The sequence below is a fragment of the Thamnophis elegans genome, chromosome 2 (genome assembly GCF_009769535.1).
Source record: "Thamnophis elegans isolate rThaEle1 chromosome 2, rThaEle1.pri, whole genome shotgun sequence".
NCBI classification, from domain to species: Eukaryota; Metazoa; Chordata; class Lepidosauria; order Squamata; family Colubridae; genus Thamnophis; species Thamnophis elegans.
Window position 1 is genome coordinate 46,498,935 of NC_045542.1, and position 21,318 is coordinate 46,520,252.

The 21,318-nt window shown below is 43.9% G+C and overlaps 1 protein-coding gene across 2 annotated transcripts in view; it reads right to left on the minus strand.

Moving 5' to 3' along the window:
- RPTOR (regulatory associated protein of MTOR complex 1) overlaps nucleotides 1–21,318 on the minus strand; it is a 438,354-nt gene that overhangs the window by 392,900 nt on the left and 24,136 nt on the right. For both annotated transcript variants that reach the window (XM_032209983.1, XM_032209982.1), the window contains exon 2: nucleotides 4,940–5,042. In XM_032209983.1, coding sequence (XP_032065874.1) covers nucleotides 4,940–5,042 — 103 coding nt within the window. The remainder of the gene's footprint in view (nucleotides 1–4,939; nucleotides 5,043–21,318) is intronic.

The following is a 21,318-nucleotide window of genomic DNA, read 5'->3' on the forward strand; positions in this document are numbered from 1 at the left end:
ATAACCCAAAGGGAAGGCCCTGTATTGGAAGTGGCGGCCCAGATAGGAGAACCGTAGGTACTGCCTGTGGAGTGGGAGGATGGGAATATGGAGGTAAGCCTCTGTGAGGTCTATAGAAGCCATGTATTCCCCCTCCCGTATGCCTGCTAGAATGGATTTAAGCGAGGCAATCTTTAAGCTGCGGTACACAAGATGTTGGTTCAAGAACTTCAAGTCGAGAATAGCTCTCCAACCTCCGAAGGTTTCGGCACGAGGAACAGATTTGAGTAGAACCCCCGGCCCACCTGGTCCGAGGGGACTGGTTCTATCACGGCGATGTCAAGCAGATGATTAATGGCCTGACACCTCCGCCTGCATTTGTCTAGATTTTGCGCTGGGGAAAATGTGCGAAAGTGGTTGGGGGGGGATGGAGAAGAACTCTAGCCGAAGCCCGTGTGAGACAGTACTGATTACCCAGGCGTCAGAAGAAATCCTCGCCCAGGCCTCAGAGAAGAGCCAGGTGACCGCCAATGGGTGGGGTCAGGTTCGACCTATTTGCCCCGGCAGTAAGGGCGTCCACCTCCCCCTCGAAAGGGCTACTTACTCTGAGGCTGGAAGCGGGATCGGCCCCTACTGAAGTTGCAGTCAGATGTCCTCTCTGACCTGGGAAAAGAGTACCTGTTCTGCTGAGCCTCCTGTTCCGGGGGCCGGTAGGATGGCTTGCGGTAAAACGGCGTTGACCTCTGTTCTGCCTTCTTCACCAAGGTGGGTAAGACTTTTTTCTTGTTTTTGTCCTCCAAGAGGAGCGGTTCCAGGGCTGCCCCCCACGTAGTCAGCCGATGCCAGCTGCCATTTGGACTTGCTGTCCACCTGCCACCCCCTGAGCCAGAGGAGGCGATGGGATGTCACAGATGAAGCCATAGCCCTGGAATCAAACTTCATCGCGTTTAGTGTGGCATCAGCCGAAAACTGCGCCACTGCCACTAACTTGTTCAAATCCTGATGCAGTCGCACTTCCTCTGGAGGAATGCTTTCCTGGATCTTCTCCATCCACAGGATCGCCGGGTGATTGAAGAATGAAGCCGATGCTGCTTGATGGCCCAGGCCGCTGACTGGAATGTTTTCCTCAGGATCATCTCTGCCCTCCTGTCATCTGCCTTAAGGTTGTCTGCTACGTCATTGGCCACCAGGGATGCAGGAGACGCCAGGGCCACCACAGGTGGTCCACAGCTGGTAACTGTAATGCTTGGGAGAAATCTGGCTCAATGTTATTAAAAAGTCCGTCGTTACTGCCAGGGTTTGGGAAGGCGGTGGGCTTTTCCCATTGCTTCTTGACGACTTCCAGGAAGAAGTTAGGGGCAGGAATAGCCTCCTTCACCACCTTGGGTTCAGAAAAGACTGGGCCCCGAGGCTTTTTTGCTGCAGGTCCCTCCGAGGAGCCTTCCTTGGCTCCCTCCCTAGCTCCATCTATTCCTCCCTCCTCTTCTACTTGTGCAGTAGTACGCACCTTGCGTAAAAGAGACCAGAACAAATTTGGGGGGAATAGTCCAGTAAATGCCAGAGGTTCCGGCTTGTCATCCTCCTCATCCTCAGACAGGTCAGGATCTCTCTGAGGTCTGTCCCCTGCTACTAAACTTTCACTAATGAGGGAAGGAGAGGTAGGATGGCTCACGGGGTTGGATGGAGGCCAAGCCTCAGATGAGCTGGCCCTAGGATTCCCACCTTGATCTGGTGCTAAGGACCGAGCAGTCTGCTGCTGCAATCCATGTACAATTCCAGAGGCAATTGCTCTTTCGATGAGATTTTGCAGCCCTCTTGGCAGATCATCTACATCCAGAGAATCCCAGCTGGAATTCTCTGGTTCCTAAGCTACACCAGCTTGGGGAGCTAGAATGGACTTGGGCAGGGCCTGATCTTCCCTAGGATACACGTGGGCACAGGAATCTTCCAAGTCTAAATCCTGGTCCTCCAGGGAAAGGGGAGGAGAAGGAGACTTTTCCCCCAAAAATCTCTTTGGGGAATCTGGAGGGAATCCAAGCTGGAACTCACCCCCCGATGGAGATCTGGAATGGCGGGGGGGGGGAGAGGCACTAAGCCTACCTTGCAAGGCCCTCAGTCTTTTAGCCCTGGAAAAGGTCTTTGAGAGGGCCTTGTGCCTCCTCAGTTTGTCCCTCTGGGTGGCACGAGAGAGACGGGGGTTTGCAGCCTTAAGGGCCCTAGCAGAAGCAGTGGGTCTCTGCCTGCTTGAAGATCCCTCCCCAGGGGAGCATGGGGGAGGAGACCTCCCCCCCCGCCTCCCTTGCCATCTTGGCCACATGGGGGAATAAGGAAAAGAAAGAAAAAACTACTCACCCTCCTTGCGCAGCCTCCTAGCTCTCCCTCTCTTCCGTTGCAACAGTTAAGGGGAAAATAAACTGAATGAATGCTGCTTTCTCCCCTTCTGGGCAGCCTCTACCTCAGCACCAAGAACAGTGTGTCTGGAGGCTGCTGCCAAGGATTGCCTTGGCCCAGCTCACTTTGTGCTCTCTCCTCCGCTCTGCGGCGCGCTCACAATTTAAAAAAAAACCTTCACGCTCTTCCCAGCGCTCCGTGCTCTCCGCGGCTCGAAACCAGCCTCCGAAGCTGTTTCCAGTCAATTGGTGCGATGGAGGGGGGGGGCTCTGGGCTGGGAATCCCTAGCCTCTAGCCCCGTGATCACATAAAAAACCCCAAGGATTGGCGCCACGTGCTTGGCAAAGCCGGAAATGGCTGCCGTGACCTCAGCGCTCTCTCCGATCCCAAAGATACAAAGTAACACTCCCTGGTGGTTAGAAAGGAAAACCACATAGAGCTACTTATAGGCTAGAGCAGAGAGCTAGCTATGGTGGCTGCAGAGGCAAGAAGGTTCCAGTAGAGATAGAAATCGCAGGAGAAGTTAAAAATATGACTCGTTCTTAGCCGGACTGAGATGAAGTGGAGAAGAAAGGGTGGAGCACAGAGGTGTGTCTTCAGCTTCATTCCAGTCTCGTGGCCAAAAGGGCGTGTCAATACCATCCACTGGAGCCTCCTGTCCCTCGCTCCGGAAAATAAGGATTTTCAAAACAGAAAAAGTGATTGGTATCTAGTTTACATTTCTGGTGAAGCAGTGCTTAGAATGCAGCACTGCAGGGCTAACTCACTGCTCACATCAGGAGTTCAATTCTGAGCAGCTCAAGAGTTGACTCAGTCTTCCATCCTTCCAAGGTTGGTAAAATGACAACCCAGATTGTTTGGGGCAATGACTTTGTAAATTGCTTAGAGAGGGCTGTAAAGCATTATGAAGCGGTACATAAGTTTAAGTACTATTGCTAATGTGCCTGTGGCAAAATTTTCAGCATTTACTTCACAATAAAGAAGCTATGGTACATCCCTTCCTCAGGAGACATTATATGACCAAATGGTCCCAGACGATTATCATCCAATTCCCAACCTTCACTTAATGAAGAAGGTGGTTGGCCTTCAGTTCCAGAAGAATCTGGAGGAAGCAAAATCCTGATGGAAGTGGTGCACCCACCTCTCATTTGATTCTTGATTTCTTAGCAGCTTTTATAGTATCCTTTGGGACCAGCTTCAGGTTTGGGTGAAATGCATTATTTTATGTTTTTCTCTTCTTTTCTCTATGGCCAATTTAAAGTTCGTGTGACAGGTGGGAAGAGATCACACCCATAGCCTCTCATTAGTGGGGTACTGTAGAATTCAATGCTTCCACCCTTTTTGCTTAATATGTGCATGAAACTGCTGAATGAAGTTGGCAGCCAATATAGTGTATTGATGTTACCCAATTATACATTACAAGGCCAAGTTGAACACGGGACACTGCTGAAGTCTTGACCCAGTGCATGGAGGACATACAGACCTGGATGGAAGGAACATACTCTGACTGAATTGTGAGAAGATTCAGGAACTTAGTTTGTTTTACCAGCATGGTTCAAAGGCTTTCCAATTTGGACATTCACCTTCTGCTTATAAAACAAGTGGAAGTTGTTCCCTAGAGGATATTTCCGCAGGTACATGTAATGCTCCAGTCCTTGCCTGGATTTGGCACCACTTCAAATGGTCACATCTACCTGGTCACCTCATGACTGGATTATTGCAATGTACGCTACATGGGGCTGCCCTTGAAGACCAACTGGAAACTGAAGATGATCCAGAATGCAGTGGCATGGATAGTGACAGAGCACCATGTTATGTGAACATGACTCTGCTGATTGCCACATGACATGTGCCATTCAAGGTGCTTATGATCACAGTTAAAGCCCTTCATGGCATGGGCCCTTTGGGGGGGGGCATTCCTGGTGCCTCTACTATTCAATTCAGTTCAACATGGTAGTTGCATTCCAGATCCTGTCAATTAACGAATGCTATCTTGTGGAATCCAGAAGCCAACTCCACTGTAATTCCTGCTCTCTGCAATGATTCCCCCTCACCACCACCAAAGATCTGTGCCCTACTTATGTTGCTCAGGAAATTATTGAAGATTGTTTTGCTTGGTGGCCTTGGAGACAAGATGACTATGGATCTAATTCCTCTTTGTTTTATTTGTTATGATCTGCTTTATTTCTTTTTGCATTTTCCTTTTCTGATCTGTTGTATTTTTTTATGTTTCGGGGGAGGGCCTGTTAATTGTAAGCAATACAGGGTTGTTTAGGGTGTGTGTGTGTGTGTGTGTGTGTGTGTTGTAATATTATTCTTGTGGATATTCACCTAGGCCTGAGGACAAATCTCTTTAAGAAGCACAATAAACTATTTTTATGAGATTTGCATTTCAGCAAGTTAAAAATAAGCCAATTAACAGAGGCCAACATGCATTTTTGTTCTAGTATTTATTCCAATCTTTATTTAGTACAGATTTCCACTGAATATATTGTCACCTTTACCTGGCAATGTAAGACAAAGTAATTCAAATGTTTTAAATGGATAAATAATGTTCAAAGGGGCTTACCTATCCAGCATTCAAGTCGAGCACATGGAGTTGTTTTTACCACATCAGGAGGATCCACCCCAACATTCAGGCACAGTACTAAGGCAACACTAACAGTCTTCATCTAGAAAATTAAACAATATATTTTTGTAAGCAATGTGTATTAAGATGATTCTGTACCACAGTTGCTTATATTTATAAATACTAACAAAAAATAAAGGAACCAATACTGAATTTGAATCTGAAAAAAAAATCATTTAAACTACAGTATAAGCAAATTCTACTCTTTATTTATTTAGGAGATTCATATGGCCTCTTAATTCATTCATGGTGACTCCAAGCAGCTTACAAAGTTAAGACACCCCACATACAAAACCCAATACACTCCCATCCCTCTACAACATTCAGAAAAACACTTGATGGGCTTGGTATCAATCAGCCTGTGATCCCCAGGCATGTTGACAAAACCATGTCCTCAGAGCCTTTCAAAAGAATATCAAGTTGGGGGACAATCTTATCTGACTTGAGATTCCAGCAGAACCCTCCCAAAATTATGCACTAAGTAATGTAACCTCAACCAGGACCAACGATGTTAATTTTCCATGAACCAAAGAATCCCAAACCCAGAACCGTTTCGTCTTGCTAGGGTTCATATTCGGCCCATTGTCCCCATCCATCCCTTAACAGCCTCCGGGCATTGCAAGGTCACAGCATCACTGAACTCACCATGGGCTGAGATATACAGCTATCTATCATCAGCAAACTGATATCTCATCCCATGAACCTTGTTTAACCCCACAAAGTAGGGGTGAAAGGCCAGACCTCTTGTTCCATGTAATCACCAACTGGGAGCTTGTAAATGGTGTGTTTTTGTCCTTAGTTTCTTTTCTCCCGAAGAGAACAAATTATATTATTTCTACCATTGAACAGAATAGAATAATAACTTTGTTGACAATTTGAAAATACACTAATCGGCATACAAGAAAATGAAATTTTGTTGCATACAGCTCTCAAAGGGTCACCACCTCCAATGTAAATTGAATAACCATTAGAATGAATAAATGAATATATAAATACATAAATAAATGCAAAATTATGTGCATACCCTGTATGACACATATTATATGACACAGAGAAACAACACAATCTACTTCAAATGTATACATGTACATGGCGAGGAAAACAAATCTTGTGAGTTTACCAGATGGATGGCATAGGGAACAAGGCTGTTACAGAATCCGGGAGTCCTGGTAGAAATCCTTTGAAACCTCCTCCTGGAGAGGAGCAACAGAAACAGACCGTAAAAGTGGGTGTGTGGGGTCTTTAACAATACTTTGAGCTCTAAGCACATAGTGCTTATAAGCAGTATCCTGAATGACAGGAAGTGAGCTTTGTATAATCTTCTCTGCTGTCCTTACCATTCTCTATATGGACTTTCTATCTGAGGCACTGCTGCCACCAAACCAAACAGTGTTGGTTTCTTACTATTTTTGAATTTAAATACATCTCCATGATTGTCTACACTTAAATATGAAATACAATGAAAGACATGTGTAACCATTGTTAGAATAGTCTAGTAACGGAAGATCATTAATAAAATGGAATAATAGTCTAAGATTTTAGTTCTGTCTGAACTGTATATTATTACTACAGATATTTACCGAGTTCATTCATTTGTGCTGTTCAGAATTTTATAATGTAAACATCCCCCTAAAGGTTTTAACCGTTAAAGGCAGCTGAATCCTATTTTAAATAATTGAATAAATTATATAAATTATTTGCAGGTAAAAATAACTTTTTTCATCCAACCTATTTAATATATACTCATAGTGTCTGTACTTTACCCGAACAAAACATAAAAACAGGTATTGTGATAGCAAGAAAGAATAATTTCCTGTGGAAAGGTTTATGTAATGTGAAGTTGACTTGTTCTTTTAAGGCATTGAAATAATGTCCTAAATTAATTATTAATTTCAAGGTGAATGCACTAATAAATATATTATCACCATTAGTGAATTTATTGGCAAGATTGATTAGACCCTTCTGAAACGTCAATTGTAGCATCAGATTTTCTTAAATAAATTACATTTTCTCCAAATACATTTCAATATATGAAAAGTCAAATTGACTTTTTTCAATACATCAGAATAAAATATAATCAGATCTATTTCTACTCATATGACGAAGCAAATACAAAAAAGAAGCCTGCACTTGATAATGCTGATTTCCAATTGCCTTTCCTTTTAAAAGATTTGGTTCTTTCTTTCCTTTTCTCAAAATATTACACAGCTTGTATGTAATTTTCCAAACTCTTCCTTCCACAGCCCTTTGTGCAATTCCATAGAAGATTCTGCCAAGCCTCATGGATTAGGCAAGCCCCACTGAAATGCTTTATTAAAAAATAATGGTAACACATTATACAAGATTTCCATATCAATAATGCAACATAGCAAACCTTGCTTAAGTGGCTGCCCAGGATGCAAGCAAAACAAAAAGAGACTTAATTTCTTTTTATACTAACCCTTAACAGTAATCTCTTAAAATAAACAGCATCTCCTTCATGTATATTTTGAACTATGAGTCTGTCTCAGACTAATCATATATAAAGAAGGAGTCTTATTCCAGCACATATATTTTCAGGAATAAATTCAGGGCTGACAGGGAAATCAGAGTGCATTGCTTTGTCCACATCTTCAAATAAACAAACCTAACATCCTCCATTACTGTACACCAAGCAGAATAACAGCATAATATTTTTAATTGATTCAGAGTACAGTTCTTGCTTCAGTAATTCTGTATAAGAATGTGCTCATAAAGGAGAATGACATATAGAAATGTGTCTTTTTTTAAAAAGGGGGGGGTACTAAAACGGGTGTCTCCTGCCAAAAGCCCCTTCTTCACTGAATATTTTGGTGTCAAAGGGGCATGCAATAGAAACTAAGGCTATGTTTTTTTTTTTCTTTAAAATGAACTGAGTCTCCTGAATGATAAGCAGTCTGCATTGCCTAATGATTTTTGGCATAATTTACAAATGGAAAAAAACCTAAAGAAAATGCTCATACCTATAAATACCTATTTACTGGAAGCCAAGTGACATATGATAATAGGCGATTCATCACTCAGAGGCACCTTTTATTGTAGAACATCCTAAAACTATTCTGACCTTGCATATAGACAGTACTTGTTTAAGGACTACAGACTATCAATCTATAAAGATCCTATTTATCTAAACTTTCCAGGTGGTAGAGCATTCATACATGGTAGAGCAACATTTAAGTGTTAGACCTCTCAAGCTGGATATATCAAACACCTTAAGTAAGACTAAAGATAAAATGCAAGTGAAGGGATAGGCTCATATCATTTTTTTCCTTTATCAGGATAAAACAAATTGGATTATTGTTAACGAATTTCAACAATTTCTTCAAAAGTACAGAAATTAAAATAAATAAATGAATTTTAAAAAGTTCATAATTTTAATTAGTTCAAAGAGATAATTATGGATAATAGTACTTTTTAATAATCTTATAGATTGTTAATGACAACATAGAGAAATACAGTGGCACCTCGGTACCCTATTGTTTCAAAACTCATCAAATTTGGTATTCAGCACATTTTGATATGAAAAAGTTGCCCCAGTACTCGTCACTTGTTTGGTACTTAAAGTGCTACAATAGGAAGAGGGGGACAGATACAAAGTCAGCCATGCCAGGAAGGTCACTGCAAAAGGAAGTGGGGAATGATCACAAAGGGCAGACAGGTAGTTGGCCATGCTGGGAAGGCTGTTGACATAGGATAAAAGACAGATGGGAAGTCCTTCCCAACCAAAACAAAGGTTCAGGTGATAAATCACACTGTTTGTTTGGTACTTATCATTTTTAGTACTTGTCATGTCTCCTGTATCTGTTGTATATTGACAAGCATCAATGTACCTCTGTAACAAATTACCAATCATATATTCTTACTTTTCATTCTAAAATATTATGACAATAAAAATCAATGAACAGGAAGGGGAGTGAGTGGAACAGAAGAGACAGAATTTTCCTGATTATATATTTATTTAACGTACATCATATTCATCCTCACACATCATTCTACTACAGTGGTGTATCAAGGTGTTTTTTTTTTCATACAGTCAGTTCCTTGTAATATTCTGTCTCAAAGATTGCATGGAAGCTACTTAAAACCAATATAATCTTGCCTACCTATCTTCCTATGCAGACTCATCCTGATTTGAAAATGTTCTTGGAAACATCATCCTGCCATCAACAACAATAATAAATGCATTGTATAAGTATGAAATGTAATCTACTGCCAAGACGAATTTTAAAATCAGGTTTGCATGATACACAGGGAAGATTCCACTGTTTCTCATAGAAAGTTGTTCTATGCAATAGACAAACTCAGCACTGTAGCTGGTGATATTAGCACTTTTTTATTAAAACTATTAAACAAAAGTGTTTATTGCCTATAATTACAGTTACTAACAAAGTTTAGTATAATTCAGTGAAACAAACAGGTATTCTAGCAACTTAAGGACTGGAAAACCTAAAGGAAAAGCAAATTCTTATCGAAATCCCTATTTCCATAGTCAGAGACATGGCTCCTCATTATTTTCCATACTGATCTGCAAGAAATAAATTTGGTTGATACCAGCATATATCAAATGCCATGCCTCCATGTGATCTTAGTGTGCAGAGCTTTAAAAAAAAGCGTATTGCAGGAGCCTAAAAGAAATTCCATAGAGAATAAGTCATACTGTATGATATCTGCTTGCTCTGGAGCCTCCCTGCAGGCAAAAAAATGTAAATACTTGAAAACAACTCTTTATGTACCAGAGAGGTCCTTCAGGTATGTTGTTCTATTTGACAGATTGTATTAAAAACTGGAAGAAATTCTCTAGCAGTATAATACTGTACAATTTCCATATTGATCACCAAGTACAGTATATTTTGTTTTATGATGCTTCGCTGTATTGAGCTTTGCAGATGTATGTTTGTATGTTGTATGTATGTTTATTATACTTGTATGCCGCCCTATTCCCGAGGGACTCAGGGCGGCTAACAAACAAGTGGGGAAGAGGCAGATACAAAAACAAACAAGACAAAAATAAGATACAAAAAACAGATTAAAAGCTACACAACAATCAAAACAATTCAAGTGGGGCTGGGAACTCATCAGCCCCAGGCCTGCCAGAACAGCCAGGTCTTTCTCCTTCACCAGCAAAAAAGATTACAACTGATGATGTCTCAGATAACAATTAGCTTTTTTTAGTAATATAGTAATTTTAAATTAAGGTAGGCATGTTGGGTTTTGTTTAAATATTCAACTATTGCACAATTAATAGACTATAGCCTAGTGTAATATTTTAAGAAATATTAAAAAAGGCAGAATATTATGTTTTCCTGAATGAGAAATGGAGAAACATGTTTTAAAGACAAAGCAGCACCCTGCAGCTCCCTTCCCTCCCACCCACTTCAGCCCCAGAGTGATGGGATTAAGACATGGCCCTCAGAACATGATAGGATTAGCCCTCTGCCCATCTCACCACATGGCACCTGGGAAGATTACATCACCTAGCAAGGCTCAACCGAGCCTGGGACACAGGGTGTCTGCAAAGGTAGCTATGACCACCCCACAACCCCGGGACTCTGACAGCCAATGGGATACATTTCTTGAAGAGGAGCAGGAAACTCTAAGGCAGGACCCAAAAGAGTATATAAATATATACCTTTCTCCACTCCATGTGCTTTTTGCCCAGGACCTCAAACCATGTGGTCCTGTCCTCCATTAGATCACCTTTCCAAATAGCCTCCATGTTTCCAGTGACTTTCTCCCCACCTGGAACTGAACCCAGAAGGATATTTCTTCCAACACTAGTGTGAATGTAACTTTTATACGCACTGGGAAACCACTACCCCCTAAATTGTGTGACTTATTTCATTACAATATTTGATTTATTTTGATGAGCTAGAATTAAATCCATTACATCTTTGAGATATGTAACATATATTTGAGCCTGTAACATATCTTAACTAAAGCTAAACACACTCTGTAACCAAAAAGCAAAGACTAGCTATCATCTGTGAATCTGATGGTATCCTTCATCATCTCAATCAGATATACGAGGAGCTGAAGATTCAGTAATTGTCAAGAAGAGAAAGACTTAGCCAAGGAATATTTGAAAGAAATCACAATGTCAAACAATCATAAATCAGCATTAGTAAGCAGAACTAGGCATTTCGTGTACAAGTACATAAATGGTTTGTAATTCAATATTGCTAATCACCAGTTACTTTTTACTGTCTCATTCAAAGGTAAGCATACAAAGAGAACCTTTTTAATCCATTCATTTACATATGTACATTCAAATGAAGCTCCATCATACACATAAAGGTACAATGGGCTAGGTATATGCTAGAGTACTTCTGATTGTTTATAAAAAGATAAAGTAACTTTAAATTGTACTGAAGATAAAAATATGCCCAGAACTTTCACAGAACACTTTCTTATTTGGGTCTGACACATTTGTATTATCGGTGTCAAATTTTAAAGATGAAAAGCTATTCAAATGTGTTTTACTGTGCAATACAGATCTGTAGTATCTAATCAATAATTGGCAACTGATTTTGTACCCCTAGCTTGTCCAGAGCTTCTAATTCAATGTTAATAACAACAACAACAAAATCTGATCAAACATGACATATCAGTTATAGGAAAACAAAACTCAAGGCCCAAATACCAGCAAGTAAAGTGATCACAAAAGTGGTTTTTTTAATTACCCATCCATGAACATTGATTACATAATTCTAATGTGCAAAATTCCACAGGGGAGAGGGGAATCCTCCTCTATTGAATATTTTTGTAAACAGAATTCACCAATCCCATACCTATAAAATAGAAAGCCACCTGCATCTCTGTATCCCTTGGGTATTCATTAAGATGCACAACTTCAGACAAGGGGGAAAAATTGAAAGCAAAGCTGGAGCCACACAAATGTATAATTTATGAAATATAAAGTAAGCGAAAAACTAGAACACATTGAAAAGATACTGCCTGGGAAGACTGAATGGAAAGAATCCCTAGTGTTTTTGGAGGGAAAATGTTACGGTCTTTATCATGTCCTCCAGTTTCTAACCATGTATCTTGCTATCAAATGCAAATGATGTATCCCAAAATGAATGAACAAATTCATTCATTAATTTATTGGCTGCCCATCTTACCTCAGGGTAACTCTGGGCAGCTTACAATCATAAAAGATAAAAACTGTATAAGCTAAAAGACATAAATAAGCTAATACAAAAAGCCCAATTAAAGATAGGGAAGGTGGGAATAGGATGGGGGGGATTGTCAGTCAAAATGCATTACTTAATATAAATACAGTGAATCTTCCTCAATCCTGAATTTTTGGTAACAAGATATTAAATAATGTTTTCCTAGGATGCAGAAAGAGAGAAGAGCGGGTTTGATGAAGAGATTCTTACTTCTAACACTTCACAAAAATTTCCACAGAGCTGAAAAGTCTTCAGGGAAAGTGGGAACTGTTTCAGAGATATTTTTGTTTTTCAGCATTTAAAACATAAATAAAACTGAGCTAAAATCTTCCTATCTTCCTTCCTTTCTCCTTCCTTTCGTCCCTTCCTCCCTCCTTCCTGTACCATCCATTCTTCTAGTGGTGGCTGCGTGAACTTACTATGTACTAAAGTCTGGCCAATGGAAATATACTAGAGGTGGGATTCAGCCGGTTCTCTCCAGTTCAGACAAACCAGTAGCAGCGGTGGCGGGAGGCTCCACTCACCTGCCCCAATGTAACGCTTGAGCACTGTGCATGCACAGAAGGCGATGCGCAGACGAGGCACATTCAAGCAAAGCGAGGTCTCACATTTGAGAACCAGTAGGAAAGTTAAGTGAATCCCACCTCTGAAACACACATATAATCCTGGACATAACAACCAGGCCAATTCCAATGCCATTATATTACATTTATCTTTAACTAGTTTAATCTTTGAATTTCTTGAATGTTGAATGTCAGGAAGCTAGTTAGGAAGTTAGTGACAATGGGGATGCCGATTCTTTAGCCAGTTTTATTATTTGTTTGTTTGTTTGCAATTTGATGGCTTTTTTGATGCAATTTTGCCAAAATGGAAGAAGATTCTTCTAAGTACACTTCAAAGGATTACCTTACACTTTAGATAGATGAGTACCACGTTGGTGGGCAGCTTAATGGGGATATGAAAGGAAGCCCCAATTGGGTGTTTTCCAGGCAACAATGATGTCACCTGCTAATTCTTTCAACCTGGAAGTGCTTCGGTACACCCAACATTACTGTACTACTGCACAACTGAGCCTGTCCCCTAAAAACACAAAGGAATCTCTTTTTTGCACATTCTTCACCGTCTCAAGCAGAGTTAATGAGGATAAAGAAATCCTTTGACTCCAAAAACGTAAAACATTTTGCTGAGATTCTGCTGTCAATTCAATAACCTTTGCTCCTGCAAATCTCTGGTCCAATTATGGTTTGATATTTTGCTTTCCTTAGAGTTTAATGCTCACTGCTTTAGGTTAAGTTTTATCAGTTTGGTACTTTTTATTATATACTAGCTGATAACCCGACTATTTATAGATGTCGAAGCGTTTGTCTGACAGGGAACTATTGAGAGGAGCCTTTCTTCCCGCTACTCCCATGTCCATCATCCCTGCCTCTCCCTTCCCCCTCCCATGTGCTCCTCTTTCCCGTCCTGTGTAGTATCCTGGCACTTTGCCCCAAATCCATCAGGCACTTCCCCATTGGTCCACTGGACAATGAATGTCTCCTTAATGACCCAGGCTCTCCCTTCCCTCTCCCATGACATCACAAACAATTGCCGCTCTAGGACACTGCACTCACTCTCCTTAACGGCCCAGGCCACACACAAACACACACGCACACACACGGTATCTCCCCCCCCCCCCCAGTATTTGTTTCCAGAGGGTAAGTCATCTGTGTACCAAGTTTGGCTGAAATTGTTCAAGATGTTCCAGAGTTATGCGGGAACATACATACATACATTTATAGATTGATGATAGATAGATAGATAGATAGATAGATAGATAGATAGATAGATAGATAGATAGATAGATAGATAGATGGGAGGGAGGGGGATGGACGGACGGACGGACGGACAGACAGACAGACAGACAGAAGATTGTTTTGAATCTGTTGATAGCTGCCTTGAACTTTCCATTTAAGAATGAAAAAGTAGAACTGAAAGAACTGGAAGAAAAGCCATCGACGAACCATAATGGAGAAGGCAGGTGTCTATTTGAGCTAGCAATCTACTTCAACAATGGCCAGTCAGATGTCCCTGGGAAGCCCACAAATAAGACAAAAGTAACAGTGTATCTTCTGTTTCCTTACAGCTGCTACTGAGAGGATTATGGCCTCTGATATACATAACCATTATAGTTAGCAATCATTGATATTTTATCCTTCATGAATTTACCCAATCTCTTTTTATAGCAATTGCATAGCATAAAAAATAGGGGTGATATTTTAAGCACTCATGGTAAGGAAGTATTACTATGGGGTTTTTTTTAATATCGCCAACTCCATTTTCTGAATCTTCTTCATATTTCTTATAATGTGTGCACATTAATGTCATATTACATATCAAGAGACTTTTGAATCATATGCATAACCATCTACCCAAAGCAACGTAAGTAATCATCATAAAAATATTTCTATTCTATTTTAGCTGTGGATATGATCAAATATTGTAATGCATTTATAGCTTTAAAAGTGACTGAGGATACCCAGGTTCAAATTAACCCTTATGGAAACTCACTAAGTGATTTTGAACTAGTCACAGCCCAACCACAGAGTTTCCCTGTGAGGATAAAATAAAACAAAATAGTTATTTAAGTCATTTAGAGCAGTGGTCCCCAACCTTTTTATCGCCGCGGACCAGTCAGCCTTTGATAATTTTACCGTGGCCCGCTCAGCGCGCGCAGGGGTGGGGGGGCGTTGTTCGCGACGACACATTGATTGCGTACCTGCGCGGGGCTCTCTTCCCTGGAGCCTTTGCGCACGGCCCAGGAGCTTTTGCGCACGGCCCAGGAGCCTTTGCGCTGCAGCGATCATGTCCCCCGGCCGCTGCAGCGATCATGACCCCCGGCCGCTGCAGCGATCATGGCCCCCGGCCGCTGCAGCGATCATGGCCCCCGGCCGCTGCGCGGCCCGGTGCCAGGTACTCCACGGCCCGGCACCGGTCCGCGGACCGGGGGTTGGGGACCACTGATTTAGAGTGCCTAGAAAAAATGGCTCAACATTGTATTATTGCATGGTTTTATTTATTTCAAGAAATATATTTCTATCTTGCCACAATCAAAAAGACATTTGGCAACCTAGCAAATAAATAACCAAAAAGACACTTGAAAAGGACTATTTTTCCAATACTTGATTCATTCAACTGAAATATACATTTTCTGTACATTTGATCACATGAAGAATTGGGGTGAAGGTACAACTTCTGTCTCCATCGTTGGCTTGGAGAATAATGGATCCTCGGAAGTGGCTGACCTTCAGGTTCTGTCACTGCCGCCTGCGCTCCAGGTTGAGCTGAATTTTTTGCTTTGGACAGGAGTGGCTTGAATAGACTGGGTTGAAACAGTCCAGTGAAGGCAGGCTGACCAGGGGCTAGACCTTCATCATAAGAGAGATCAAGTTCTCTTTGACCCTCTTCTTGAGGGTCAGGTGGAGACTGACTCCCTTGAGAAGGAGCATGATAAGATTGCTCAGGCAATGGTGGAAATGCCCCTTGAAGGTGAGGAGGCAAGTCATGGCCTCGATCCAGGTGGAATCCAGATGCCACTGAAGATCTTCTGGACAGCTGAAGGTCAGTATGCTCTGCCTGATAGTCTCAGCAATTATGGCTTGCATATTAGCAGGGGCTGGTGTTTCTGACCGTATCTCCAGTCTAAGTCTCTCTGCAGTGGGTGTAAAGGTGGATGTAGGAGCCACTCTGGCCATCTGATGGGGCTGAGGGTCAATTTCTGCAGAATTATGCAGGTCTGAAAGAGATCCCCAGAGACCTGCATTGCTAGCCCTCAAATTTGGGCTGTGACAATCTACCTGATCTCTTGCTCCCTCTGGAGACCGTGACCCGACAAAAGCGCGAACGTCATAAGCGCACCGACAAAACCGTGGCGCTAAAACCGCGATGTCAAAAGCGCATCGACAACAGCGCGCCGACAACAGCGCCCCGACAGAAGCGCGATTTAAGTTAAGGTAAGGTTTAGGGTTAGGGTTAGGGTTAGGCTTAGGGTTAGGGTTAGGTTTAGGTTTAGGGTTAGGTTTAGGGTTAGGTTTAGGGTTAGGTTACAGCGCACTTCTGTCGGCGCGCTTCAGGGCTCATTCGTCGCTCATTCGTCGCACGGTTTTGTCGGCGCGGTTCTGTCACCGCGGTTTAGTCAGGCGCGCTTTTGTCATTCGTGCATTTGTGGTGGAACCCTGGAGACAACCTCAGAGAATACAGTCTATGTTGGCTTGACTCGCTTCACCCTTCTGACAGATAGCTCTGGTTACTGACAGCTCTCGTGCATAACCTGTTAAGGACCTTATCTCTCCTATGCTCATCTCTGGCAGATGCTTTAGAGCTCTTGCGAGCCTGACTGGTTTTGCCTGTTGCTTTGGAGCTGCGTTTGAACGTTGCTCCTGCCTGAGAAGGAGCCTCGGGAGCAGGAGAGACTGTTTGCAGCTCAGGAGTGTCAGTCATAGTGAAATTAATGCTGCGGGTGGTCTCTGCTTCCTCTGCCATTATGACAGCTGCACTGGTACCGTTTTCTTTGTTTTCTACTAAGCCTGCTGAGAAAGTGCCAGTAGTGTTTCAATAGGCAGCGGACGCTGCCACAAAAATCCCCACCAGAAGGATGGAGCCCAAAGCTCCTAACTGATCAATCTGTGGTGGCTAGTGGTCAATTGAGCTGCAACTCCTTAGTCCAGGTCAGTTGGTGGCTAGCTGTCAAAAAGTGGCGCTGGATTCTATCGGTGAAAGCCGCTGTTGCGGTTTAAAAAGAAATGGTGCAAAGCCTTAGCAGCACTTTAACTGTCTGCCAAGTTTCAGCGGGAGGCTCAATGGGTGCCCTTTTCATTGGCAGTTAGCAGGGAATGAGGGGCTCAACTGTAATATGGTTGTATTAGCTGGCAACAGGAAATCTAGTCTCTCGCCACTACAGTTTTAGTAACTGTCTTCTGACAGAACGTGAAGTGGCAGGGTGGCATTCTGATTCCCTGATTAGAGCGTGCAAGTTCTGGTGACAGAGTGAGGATCGCTAGACTCCCCCAAATGCTCGATGCCACAGGCCAGCAGGCTAATCCTGCTCCACTATCACAGCCCCTGGCAGCCAGGGCTGAAGCCCCTTACTGGAGCAGCCCAGCATCTCAACTGGTTGATCCAGGAATCCGCTGGCTCAAATAGAGAATAAAATAATATTATAACTCACTATTGGTGAAAGATAGATATTCCAGGAATGGAGAATTCTTGACATATCAGTCCTCACTGAGGGACTGAGTCAAAAGCTGGGAAGCCCTAGTAACAGGGGAGTGTCCTAACAGCTTTGACAGACTCAGTCCAATCAGCAAGCAGATGAGGTTGACCCCCATTCCTGGATGCTATCTCCACCAAGATGGAGAAATGCTCATGCTACTTCTACAATTAAACACAAATCTGTGTTCATAAAATAAAGTAGGACATAAATTTGGCAAATATATAAGGAAAAAAAGATTAACAATCAAAACCACTGAATGTCAATCCATACATGAACTTTATACTTTTATCATTTAACTAGCAATCTCCTCTAGGAAAGAATATTGCCAGATTTAGAATTCAAGACACAGTAAAAGAGTTAAGAACTCCAAATACTACAATCAACCTTTCATTCTAGAATTTGTCCATTAGAATTCATCTTCAAGTTCTACTATGCCATTTAAGCTTGAGAAGTCAGTAAAAATTATACTTTTGAGGATTCTCAAATGATACAAATGCCAGGATTTGCACAAAAATCTCTAATCATGTGCCTGTTTTTCTGGCCAAGTGCGATATCATGTTTTAAGTAAGTGCAAAGGGCATATAAAGACTTGAAAATCGAGGTGAAGTCTAAAAATAGAATGAAAGAAAAGGTGGAAATACAGAGACATTAAAAGATCTTGCAGCATCAGGGGCAGGGGTGGGTTTCAAAAATTGTTCGAACCACCTCTGTGGGCGTGGCCTCCTTTGTGGGAGTGGCTTGCCGCCCATGTGACCAGATGGGAGTGGCTTGCCGCCCATGTGACCGGATGGGAGTGGCTTGCCGCCCATGTGACCGGATGGGAGTGGCTTGCCGCCCATGTGACCGGATGGGAGTGGCTTGCCGCCCATGTGACCGGATGGGAGTGGCTTGCCGCCCATGTGACCGGATGGGAGTGTCCAAGACGATGTTATTACTAGATATTACTAATTACTAGATATTATTAATATTACTAGATCATTATTAATGCATAGATAACTGTGGGACATTACACACCCACCCACACCCACAAACTATGACAGTGCTAGGAAAACACCAAAAAAATAAAAATCCCCCCCCCCCAAAAAAAGACTGCCAATGAAACCAGTTTTTTTTTTCCTAAGCCTAAGAACAGGAAAGACAAAGTCACTGGAATAAAAACCATCAAGGCAATGTGGAAAATTATAAAGGACAGGCACTCACAGAACCATCAACCACCTCAGAATTACCTAAACAAGTAAGGTGACCAGATTTTCAGATTGATAAAGAGGGACACCATTGACCGGAGGGGGGGGGAGCTAGGCCGCGGCAGTTACTGCCAGCCCGCGACCTCGCTAGGGACGTCTGGTCACCTTAATTATATACATCCTCTCTCTCTCTATCCATCCATCCATCTGTCTAACTGCCTGCCTATCTAGTTATGGTATCCCTCTCCCTCTTTCCCCCTCTCTTTCTCCATCCATCTATCTGCTTGCCTACCTATCTCTCTCTCTTTCTCTCTATCCATCCGTCTATCTGCCTGCCTATCTGTCTATCTAGTTATGGTTTCTCTCTCTCTCTCCCTCTCCCTCCCTCATTATCATCTATCTCAGTGTTTCTCCACCTTTTTATAAAAATATTTTTTTTAATTTTTTTTGTTACAGACGACACATGCCCACAACAATAAAAACAAAACAAAACAAAAAGAAAAAAACCCATCATCACATATAGCATGTCGTTTGGTTACAAGTGTTTTAACATTTATCATTCTTATACATTTATTATTTCATTTAATAGGTTATAATATACAGTTTGGGTTGCTTTGTTTACCATCCCTTCCTCCTGTTATAACACCACCTTATTTTCCCTTTCTTTTCTCCCTCCCTTCTCTACTTTCCTCCTTCTTCCTCTCCTTCCCCTTCCTTCTTCCCTTACCTTTCTCCTACTCCTGCTCTTCCTCTTCCCCTTTCTACCCTCTCTCCCCCTCTTTCTCTCCTTTCCATCCTCCTCTCCTTACCTCTTTCTTCTTTCCCCCATCTTCCTTTCATTCTCTCCTCCTTTCTCCCTTTCTCCCAACTCCCTTTCTGGGAGTTGAAGTCCACACACTTTCAAGTCTCCAAGGTGGAGAAAGACTGATCTATCTAATTAATATAATTATTTCTCCCTCTCTTTTTCACTCTCTTTCCAGCGCATACACGCAAATGCATAGGGCAGCCCACCTCACACACAGGTAACTCCGGGCGGCTTACGGGAAGAGGACAGCTCACCCACGCGGGGGGGGGGGGGCAGGATTTCGCCAAGAAAAGTTAACTTTCCTGCGAAAGGGGCCGGCAGCCTCTCAGCTCTTCCCGGCCGGGAAGACCTCCCCCCACTTCCACTCCTGCGACCCTCCTCCCGCCTCCTCGGAGCTTCAAGCAAGCTAACTGGGAAGACCGGGGAAGAAGAAGAAACGGCAGCGCGAGGTCAGCGGTCCTTGGGGGCGCGGCGGAAGCCCTGCAAAAGTGCTCCTTTCCCGGCTCGGCTGCCATTGCTGCTGCTGCGGGCGGAAGGAGAGGAGGAGGAGGAAGAAAATAAAGCGGCGGGGTGGTCCCTGCAGCCGCCGACGCGGGAAAGGTGCGCTTTGACAGCCCTGCCAAAGCGCTCCTTTCCCGGCTCGGCTACCATTGCTGCTGCTGCGGGCGGAAGGAGAGGAGGAGGAGGAAGAAAATAAAGCGGCGGGATGGTCCCTGCAGCCGCCGACGCGGGAAAGGTGCGCTTTGACAGCCCTGCCAAAGCGCTCCTTTCCCGGCTCGGCTGCCATTGCTGCTGCTGCGGGCGGAAGGAGAGGAGGAGGAGGAAGAAAATAAAGCGGCGGGGTGGTCCCTGCAGCCGCCGACGCGGGAAAGGTGCGCTTTGACAGCCCTGCCAAAGCGCTCCTTTCCCGGGTCGGCTGCCATTGCTGCTGCTGCGGGCGGAAGGAGAGGAGGAGGAGGAAGAAAATAAAGCAGCGGGATGGTCCCTGCAGCCGCCGACACGGGAAAGGTGCGCTTTGACAGCCCTGCCAAAGCGCTCCTTTCCCGGCTCGGCTACCATTGCTGCTGCTGCGGGCGGAAGGAGAGGAGGAGGAGGAAGAAAATAAAGCAGCGGGATGGTCCCTGCAGCCGCCGACACGGGAAAGGTGCGCTTTGACAGCCCTGCCAAAGCGCTCCTTTCCCGGCTCGGCTGCCATTGCTGCTGCTGCGGGCGGAAGGAGAGGAGGAGGAGGAAGAAAATAAAGCGGCGGGGTGGTCCCTGCAGCCGCCGACACGGGAAAGGTGCGCTTTGACAGCCCTGCCAAAGCGCTCCTTTCCCGGGTCGGCTGCCATTGCTGCTGCTGCGGGCGGAAGGAGAGGAGGAGGAGGAAGAAAATAAAGCAGCGGGATGGTCCCTGCAGCCGCCGACACGGGAAAGGTGCGCTTTGACAGCCCTGCCAAAGCGCTCCTTTCCCGGCTCGGCTACCATTGCTGCTGCTGCGGGCGGAAGGAGAGGAGGAGGAGGAAGAAAATAAAGCGGCGGGGTGGTCCCTGCAGCCGCCGACACGGGAAAGGTGCGCTTTGACAGCCCTGCCAAAGCGCTCCTTTCCCGGCTCGGCTGCCATTGCTGCTGCTGCGGGCGGAGGGAGAGGAGGAGGAGGAAGAAAATAAAGCGGCGGGGTGGTCCCTGCAGCCGCCGACACGGGAAAGGTGCGCTTTGACAGCCCTGCCAAAGCGCTCCTTTCCCGGCTCGGCTACCATTGCTGCTGCTGCGGGCGGAAGGAGAGGAGGAGGAGGAAGAAAATAAAGCGGTGGGGTGGTCCCTGCAGCCGCCGAGGCGGGAAAGGTGCGCTTTGACAGGGCTTCCTCTCCGGAGAGGCGTTTTTTAAAAAGAAAAACCCTGCAGGCACC